The sequence below is a fragment of the Sapajus apella genome, unplaced genomic scaffold, assembly GCF_009761245.1.
Source record: "Sapajus apella isolate SASKATOON/1434 unplaced genomic scaffold, GSC_monkey_1.0 scaffold2475, whole genome shotgun sequence".
NCBI classification, from domain to species: Eukaryota; Metazoa; Chordata; class Mammalia; order Primates; family Cebidae; genus Sapajus; species Sapajus apella.
The window spans coordinates 1-9,673 of NW_022439401.1; the positions used below are offsets into that span (position 1 = coordinate 1).

The 9,673-nt window shown below is 42.8% G+C and overlaps 1 protein-coding gene and 1 long non-coding RNA gene across 2 annotated transcripts; both read left to right on the forward strand.

The window, feature by feature from the left end:
- The first annotated feature begins 3,023 nt into the window (after positions 1-3,023).
- Positions 3,024-6,344, forward strand: LOC116547243. Its single transcript, XR_004266994.1, has 2 exons — positions 3,024-3,453; positions 4,377-6,344. It is a non-coding gene; the product is annotated as an uncharacterized LOC116547243 (long non-coding RNA).
- A 1,218-nt stretch (positions 6,345-7,562) lies between these two features.
- On the forward strand, positions 7,563-9,668 carry LOC116547244 (protocadherin gamma-A1; the record flags this gene model as incomplete). The annotated part of the gene is made up of 1 exon (XM_032273254.1): positions 7,563-9,668. A coding segment is annotated over exon 1 (1,686 nt), but the record flags the coding sequence as incomplete, so codon positions are not given.
- Between the last annotated feature and the right edge of the window lie 5 nt (positions 9,669-9,673).

The window sequence follows — 9,673 nt, forward strand, 5'->3', positions numbered from 1 at the left end:
TGAACCCAGGAGGATGAGGTTGCAGTGAGCCAAGATTGCACCATTGTACTCCAACTTTGGGAGGCCAAGATGGGCAGATCACGAGGTCAGGAGTTCAAGACCAACCTGGCCAACATGGTGAAACTCCATCTCTACTAAAAATACAAAAATCAGTTGTAATCCTAGCTACTTGGGAGGCTGAGGCAGGAGAATTGCTTTAACCTGGTGCAGTGAGCCGAGACCGTACCATTGCACTCCAGCCTGGGTGACACAGCAAGACTCTGTCTCAAGAAAAAAAAAAAAAAAAAAGGATGTCTACAGATAAATCCAGTTTAAAAAAAATTCATTAGACATTCAGAAAAACTCTAAATTGATGAATTACACTCCTGTGGTTGTTCCATGGAATATCTGTGATACTAGTGAACAAAAGATTTGGGGAGAGCAATAAACTCCCCGATTTGGGAACAAGTCCTCCAAAGGTTTCCTACCTGTGATTAAGGAGTGTGACATTCGGGCTACTAATAATCCTGTATGTTTGAAAATTCCCTTTAATACATTTTCTATGTACTTAAAGGGCTGCTTATACTTTAGAGGTTAAATTATGGGTGATGGGAGAAATCCTGCTTATATTTAGGAGGCAGAAAATTAAAGGAGTGAGGAAATAGCAAACACCACAGAAAAGCCAGTGTATATGTTGCTATATCACCATATATTTTAAGGTAAAAAGGTTAATTAAAAATATTTAGCAGTTCCTCTATCAAGATTTTTTTTATAGGAAACACATTAAAATCTAATTTACAGTGGTTTAAACAGTAAGAAAATCTATCATCTCAAAAAACAGGTAGTCTAGAGCAGCTTTGTCTGATAGAAATATACTATGGACCACAGATGGTCAGCCACAAATGTGATTTTAGGTTATCTAGTAGCTACATTAACATGGCAAAAAGAAACAAGTGAAATTTCAATAACTTTAACCCAATATATCTAAGATATAATTGCAACATGTCTTCACAATAAAGATATTAATAATACACCTTACATTCTTGTTTTTGTACTAAAGCTTCAACACTTAATGTGTGTTTTACACTTACAGCATATCTGAGTTTAGATTAACTGCATTTCAAGTGCTGAGTGGCCACATGTGCTGGTGGTTACTCTAGTGGACAGTGCAGATCTAGAAGTTTAACTGCCTCTAGGCTTGATACAATCATGGTATAGCACAAATTTTTTTTTCTTCCTAATTTTGAAGAATGAGCAGTTATTTATGCTTTTTCTATTATGCTTTCAGCTCTGCTTTCCTCTCTTTGTACAATTCCAAAGGCTGCACTCACAAGGTACCAGCCAGCAGCAATAATTCGAGAACTTTCTTCCTTGTCCGTGACAAGAGAGTGACTCTCCTCAAGCAGTCTATCTTTCTTTTTCTTGAGACAGAGTTTCGCTCTTGTTACCCAGGCTGGAGTGCAAGGGCGCGATCTTGGCTCACCGCAACCTCCGCCTCCTGGGTTCAGGCAATTCTCCTGCCTCAGCCTCTCGAGCAGCTGGGACTACAGGCACGCGCCACCATGCCCAGCTAATTTTTTGTATTTTTAGTAGAGATGGGGTTTCACCATGTTGACCAGGATGGTCTCGATCTCTTGACCTCATGATCCACCCGCCTCGGCCTCCCAAAGTGCTGGGGTTACAGGCGTGAGCCACTGCGCCCGGCAGCAGTCTTTCAATCCAATTGGACTAACTTGGGCCATGTTCTTATTCCTGGCTCAGTAATACTCACTAGGAAAATACCCTAAGCCTATGTTTCTGAAAATGTTTGGGGGAAGGTGAAGTGACATTTGGTAAAGTCTGGAGACATTTATGGTTATCACAACTGTGGGGGTGGGTCCTACTGGTATCTAGTACATAGAGACCAGGGATATTGCTAAACATTCTACAAGGCACAAAACAGCTCCCCACCACAAAGACTTATATGGCTCAAAATAGTACCAAGATTGAGAAGCCCTGCTTTAAGTTATTATATTAAGTCTATATTACTAACTAAGCATGGTCAAGAGGATGAGATTACCATTATTAGATTAAATTTATCAGAACCTACTACAGCTCTGAATAGGTTCTGCTTCCCTAGGTACATGAAGGGTGAACACCTAAACTAAAAGGAACTGTTTAAGAGGAAAAATGGCATGAGCAACCAAAATATCCCTAAAAGAGATGATTACTTTTGGAATTGTAAAAGTAGGTATCTATCTTTAAAGTATAGATAGGCATCAAATATAAATTCTTTATATCAGTAATTATATAATGCAGTTACTAATAATTTTACATTTTTATCAGCGTTTTCTACCTTTTACTGTGAAAATTTTCCCCTTAATGTATTGAATTTACAGTGAGAATTTTTTATAATTTTTTTTACAGTGGATAATTTCTTAAGTGGCCATTTTTATGGAAAATAAGTTTTAATAGTCTGTCGTCTTGAAAAGGAAATGTCAAGAGAAAAAATTTTGTAAGGATTCTTAAGTCGAATTTTAATGAATTTTAGGTTGGGTGCGGTGGCTCACGCCTGTAAACCTAACACTTTGAGAGGCCGAGGTGGATGGATCACCTGAGGTCAGGAGTTCCAGACCAGCCTGGCCACCATGGCGAAACCCCATCTCTATTAAAAATACAAAAATCAGCCGGGCATCATGGTGAGTACCTGTAATCTCAGCTACTCGGGAGACTGAAGCAGGAGAATTGTTTGAACCCTGGAGGGGGAGATTGCAGTGAGCAGTGAGCCATGATCGCACCACTGCACTCCAGCCTGGGCGACAGGGTGAGCCTCTGTCTCAAAAATAAATAAATAAGAATTTTAATAAATTAAAACATTTGAATTAAATTTTATGAAATGAGCATTTTGTTAATATTTTATCCAAAATAATGATTTGCATTCTTCTTACTAAATAATTCTCCGGAAAAAAGCCAATATAGTCTCTTGTGAGGACTTTGAAAACTAACCTGCGGTGGATATCATACTGGGCCTCTGGGTGCCGCTGTCCGCCGATCCGTGGCTGGAGTGAAACAAAGCAAATCCACTGACGCAGCGGTCCCCGCAGGCTTCTGCAAAACACATCAGGAGAGGACTCTGCCCGCTGTCTCCCTCGCAATCTGCTCCAGATATTTTGGTCAGGAACGTCAGAATGTCTAGTGACCCCGAGTGAGGCGCTGCCTTTTATTCCTGAGCACCTTTGGAAGCAGGAAGCAGGGAGCAACGGTAGCGAGAGGTATTTGGATTTGAGTACAGCAGGAAGAAGAAATAGAGGAAGAAATCCTCCATAAGGAAGGCGTGAGGAGCGCAGGAAGCGCTGTTTCCCTGCCTGAGGTGTTTATTCTACCTAGTCTTTATTCTACGTAGCAGATACGCTTTAAGATTATGGAAGAGAAGGCTAGGGGTTTAAAGGTTGGGAATCTCTCGGAAGAGCTGGGTCTTGGTGACAGGAAAAACAGGTAAGTGCTGAGAAGCCTGTCTTTACAGCCAGAGAATGAGCCAGAGACGAGCTTGAGAATGACAGGATAGATCTAGCAGTTATGCCCAAGGAAGACCCTCGGCCCTTTGAATTTGAAGGCACTGAAAATCATATAAATGTTTTTCATATAAACATATTCATCTTGGGTATAAATAACATAATGGCTTTTCGCACACATTTTGTTTTGGAAATTGTGGAAAATATCTTAATAGGAGGAATGTTTACTCTTAAGTCTGCAGTAGATTTTGAACACCAGCAGTAACTCTGTACAAATAGATCAGATGAGTTTTAATAGCTATCTTCCCTTTCCCCAGAAGAATGGAGACTACTAGAACAGTAAGTACCCTGAATTACTGCTATTGAAGAACCCCTGAGCCTGTGCGGTGGTGGGCTCCTGTGGTCTCACTACTTAGGAGGCTGAGGCAGGAGGATTGCTTGAGGCCAGTTCCAGGCTGCAGCGAGCTATGAGCACACGTGGGAATAGCCACTGCATTCCAGCCTGAGTAACATGGCCAGACCCCAATTCTAAAAAGGAAGGAAGGGAGGGAGGAAGGGAGGGAGGGAAGGAAGGAAGGGGAAGGAAAAGGAAAAGGGGAGAAAGGGGGAAGGGGGAAGAAGGGGGAGGGAGGAAGGGGAGGGGGAAGGGGAAATGGGGAGGGGGAAGCGGAAATGGGGAGGGGGGGGGGAGGGGAGGTGGGGGGGGGGGGGGGAGGGGGGAAAGAAAGAAAGCCTCAATCAGAGGAGCAGAGCTGCCATTACTTAGTGGTGGGTAGGTGGCAGAACAGCTCAGGGCAAGATACAGACCTTGGATGCCAATGCCAGTCATCAGATATTGAGCAATGTTGTAAGTAGAGTTAGGCTGCAGGAGAACCTGCCCTTCACCTCCTCCTCTTCATTCTTCAGGTGATCCCCATTGACCAAGACCATACCTTTAAGATAGAGCTCTGCAGCACAATCTACACAACTTTACAGGGCATGCAGAATATATTTCCTGTCCAATAATGACAGAAATACTTGATTTTGAAAAGTAGCAGTTACAGCATGGAATAGAAGACTAATGAAGTTTGAGGGCCCACTTCAGAGTCCTGGTTGAAATGGAGGTTGAGAAGTATAACGCAGTCAGTGCAGGTGACTTTCAGCTGGGTATCTAGTCCTATTAGAGGTAAGAACTGTGGTTGCCCTAACCAAAACAATAGGATTAAAAGACCTTAAATGAAAGGTGAAAATTATTATAAGAGAAATGATCATACTGGCAAACAATTCACCTCCAAGAATTATGATGTAATTCTTTGTCAGCTACTCACAGATGGAATTCTAAATCGGTAGCAGACCCTGAAGGACAATGTCACCATCAGAACCACCAACAAGGACAAACTGTCCCTCTCCTGTATCATCCTACATACCATCTGTATCCACAAAAATGCTTGTTTTTCAACAAGCCTCCTATTTCTTTTGGGTGACTGGGCATACTGCCCAGCACCTCCATCACATACTTTAGCACTTCCCACCCTGACTCAGGGTCCCACATGCCTCCTGTTTCTTATTGACCAGTGATCTGTCACTATGGGCACTGTCATTCTACATCAGTGAGTGCAGAATGCTATGGTGTTCATGCAGACTCTCTGAGCTGACTCTGCAGGCAGTGATCAGGCTTCAACTGGCTCAGTGTCATCCTGAACCTGCATGTGATGGCGGATGACCATTGAGAAAATGCAAGGACACTATGCTGGGAGCTACAGCCAAATGGGGCCCTCTTTGATGCTGCACCATTCACAATGCAACCCAGCTATCCCGTCACCAAAGTGGACACCAGCTGGGGCACAAAGGCCAGCTAATGTGGCTCTTCAAACTAGAGATGTGCATGAGCTAGATGTGTGCTGTGTCACTGTGGTTGACAGAAATGCAACCTGCCAAGGTTTGTTGGTCACCATGGTCAATGATGAGTCATCACGCTGCACCTGGTTGCTGCTCACAGTTTGCAGGAATTGCTGCCAGAATTCAGCAATCGCCCAGCACCCAACAGCAGGCAGCAGACAGCACCCAACAGCTGTAGTTTAACCTAGTGATGGCCTTTGCCTTATCTTCATGCTGTTTCTCCTAAGTGTGACTATGGCCATCTCCCTGAACCTGCAACGCCTCCTCTAGCCCCATTGCCTGGGGCTGCTTTCAGCCTGCTCTCTGATCCAAGCCTGAGTATGGAGCTGTCTCCAACTTAAAGGAAGGAGATTTGCCCTGTTCCTACAACGTATGTATGGCTTTAGATATTTTTAAAATCTTGATTTCTTTAAACTCAAGAAACAGCTTTCAACCAGATATTCTCGGCAGTGCCAGCAATGAAACTTTGTTTTATTTTGTTTTTTGTTTTTGTAGAAACAGGGTTTCGCTATGTTGACCAAGCTGGTCTCAAACTCCTGGCCTCAAATGATCTGCCCACCTTGGCCTCCCAAAGTGCTGAGATTGCAGGCATAAGCCACCGTGCCTGGCCAGTAATGAAGCTTTAAATGTTACCTTTGATTCAAATGTATTTGTGTGATATTTTAACATTTTTATTTTATACTTATCATACTTTTATAAATCACTCCTGCATGTTTTTGGTTGTTGAGAGTGGGGAGCTCTACAGGTTTACTTGCTAGTTTTTATGTATACTTTAATTTGCCTCATTAGTTCACAATTTCTTTGGGGAAAAGTTTTTGCCTATTAATGTGTTCTGAAAAGTTATGTTTTCTGTTAAAGAGTTTTTTCCTTGCAATATTGAAGGTGATTTATTGCATCTTTAAATTTCTACTCTTTGGCTCCATATACTTGTCTTTGAGAAACTGATAAACTGTAGATTTGTTTATATAAGAACTAAAATTCTCTTTCCAAAAACTATTCTTGAGATCTTTTGTTGTTTTTTTCTTTCCTCATTTTTAACTTTTCTCAGTCATGGTGTCCATGGGTTGGCTGACTCAATTTGTTCCTGAAAATATCAGATCCTGGAGTGCAGACAGCGTGCTTCTCTAACTTTGGGGTAAAGATAAGTAAGTCACTCTAAGCCTGAGACGTATTAATTAGTAAACCTTTGCTAATAGTGCAGTGAGTAAAAAAAGGAAGGCCACTGCCAGGCGCGGTGGCTCACACCTGTTCCCAGCACTTTGGGAGGCCAAGGCGGGTGGATTATGAGGTCAAGAGACTGAGACCATCCTGGCCAACATGGTGAAATCCTGCCTCTTTTAAAAATACAAAAATTAGCTGGGCGTGGTAGCACGTGCCTGTAGTTCCAGCTACTCAGTAGGCTGAGGCAGGAGAATCACTTGAACCAGGGAGTGTGGAGGTTGCAGTGAGCCGAGATCACGCCATTGCATTACAGTCTGGAAAACAGAGCAAGACTCCATCTCAAAAAAAAAAAAAAAAAAAAAAAGGAAGCCCACATTCTCATCTTACTGGTTAAAAAATACTGTGACTTAAGAAAACCAACTTCTCTTAGAGAAAATATTAAGCGTGATTGTAGGGGAATACATATTATAAGAGCCGGTCTAAAAATAAAGATGAGACTGTTTTTCTTTTCAGTTGTGAGGAATAATATCACAGACTTTGTCTCTGAAATCTGAAATTTAAATTATATATTCATGTGACTTTTCAATGAAATTCCAAGAGCTCAGTGTTTTGTTTTTTCAAAATATATTACCTTTGGGTGAATCTTAAGAATTTTTAAAAACCTACATAATACAAAGACAGTCCAAAAAAAGAGGAAAAGAAGGATAGGGTTAAACCATGCCCTTCAAAATCCCAAGGTTTCTGATAAATATTTAAATCATAATTGGAACGAAATGGATGGTACAATTTTTTAAAGTCTAGCTTATATTCTAAAAGATTCTTTTTTCCTCCAATACTTTTCCTCCTCCAGTCAAAGGGGAGCTGCCCTATGTGGCCTGGGAAGTTATCAAGTGGTCAAGCTTTACTACCGAAAAAGTGGAGAGATGATTTTGTCCTCATTGTGATGTTAGGTTTTCACTATCGTTTCCTGAATAGGAAACAAGGAAAGCAGCTAGCTTGGGAATACTGAGATTCTCCTGGAGTGCAGACAGCATGCTTCTCTAACTTTGTATATTGTAATTTTGTGACATTTAGGCACATTTAAGGAAGTGAACATATAGTTTCTCCTTTTCATACATATATTGTAGAATTATTTCCTTGACAATAGATGAAAACTTAAGAAAATACCAGGTTAATGAAAAAGTTTTAAGTATTTTCTAAGAATGCAGTAACTGGTTAGGACTCTGGGCGCCGCTGTTCACCAATCTGGGAGATACAGGCAGTACACACACGTCAGGGGGAGGGGGAAAAAAAAGCCCTCTTAGAACCTCCATCACCGTCAGATTGAAACAGACTGTCCAAGACTGTCTAAATCCTACTTCTGGATGACTCTCCACTCAGAATTCTCCTGAAAATTGGGTTAATTTCAGCTCAGAAAAACAGAAACGAAACCCTTGGTACTGGACTGGATGAAAACTACAAAGTTAGAGAGCAATGAAGATTCAGAAAAAGCTGACCAGCTGCAGCCGGCTGATGCTTTTGTATCTTTCTCTGGAGTCACTGTTGGAAGCTGGGGCTGGGAATATTCACTACTCAGTGCCAGAAGAGACAGACAAAGGTTCTGTCGTGGGCAATATCGCCAAGGACCTAGGGCTACAACCCCAGGAGCTGGCAGATCGCGGAGTCCGCATTGTTTCCAGAGGTAGGATGCCGCTTTTCGCTCTCAATCCGAGAAGTGGCAGCTTGATCACCGCGGGCAGGATAGACCGGGAGGAGCTCTGCGCTCAGAGTGTGCCGTGTCTCGTGAGTTTTAACATCCTTGTTGAGGATAAAATGAAGCTTTTCCCTGTTGAAGTGGAAATAATTGATATTAATGACAACACTCCCCAATTCCAATTAGAGGAACTGGAGTTTAAAATGAATGAAATAACTACTCCAGGTACAAGGATCCCATTGCCTTTTGGGCAAGACCTTGATGTGGGTATGAACTCACTCCAGAGCTACCAACTCAGCTCTAACCCTCATTTCTCCCTGGATGTGCCACAGGGGACCGATGGGCCCCAACATCCAGAGATGGTGCTGCAGAGTCCCCTAGACAGAGAAGAAGAAGCTGTCCACCACCTCATCCTCACAGCTTCTGACGGGGGTGATCCTGTCCGTTCAGGGACCCTCCGAATTTGCATTCAGGTGGTAGATGCAAATGACAATCCTCCAGCATTTACTCAGGCAGAATACCATATGAATGTCCCTGAAAACGTGCCAGTGGGCACTCAGCTGCTCATGGTAAATGCCACTGACCCTGATGAGGGAGCCAATGGAGAAGTAACATACTCCTTTCATAATGTAGATCACAGAATGGCTCAAATATTTCATTTAGATTCTTATGCAGGAAAAATATCAAATAAAGAACCGCTGGATTTTGAAGAGTACAAAATTTATTCAATGGAAGTTCAAGCCCAGGATGGTGCAGGGCTCATGGCTAGAGCTAAGGTACTGATCAAAGTTTTGGATGTAAATGATAATGCCCCAGAAGTGACCATCACCTCTGTCACCACTGCAGTTCCAGAAAACTTTCCTCCTGGGACCATAATTGCTCTTATAAGTGTGCTTGACCAGGACTCAGGAGACAATGGTTACACCACATGTTTCATTCCTGGAAATCTACCGTTTAAATTGGAAAAGTTAGTTGATAATTATTACCGTTTAGTGACTGAAAGAACACTGGACAGAGAACTTATCTCTGGGTACAACATCACAGTAACAGCAACAGACCAGGGAACTCCAGCTCTATCTACTGAAACTCACATTTCACTGCTAGTGACAGATATCAATGACAACTCTCCAGTCTTCCATCAAGACTCCTACTCTGCCTACATTACCGAAAACAACCCCAGAGGCGCCTCCGTCTTCTCTGTGAAGGCCCACGACTCAGACAGCAATGAGAATGCGCAAATCACTTACTCCCTAATAGAGGACACCATCCAGGGAGCACCCCTGTCGTCCTACGTGTCCATCAGCTCCGACACTGGGGTACTGTATGCGCTGCGATCCTTCGACTACGAGCAGTTCCGGGATTTGCAACTGAAAGTGATGGCGCAGGACAGCGGGGATCCGCCCCTCAGCAGTAACGTGTCGCTGAGCCTGTTCGTGCTGGACCAGAACGACAATGCGCCCGAGATCCTGTA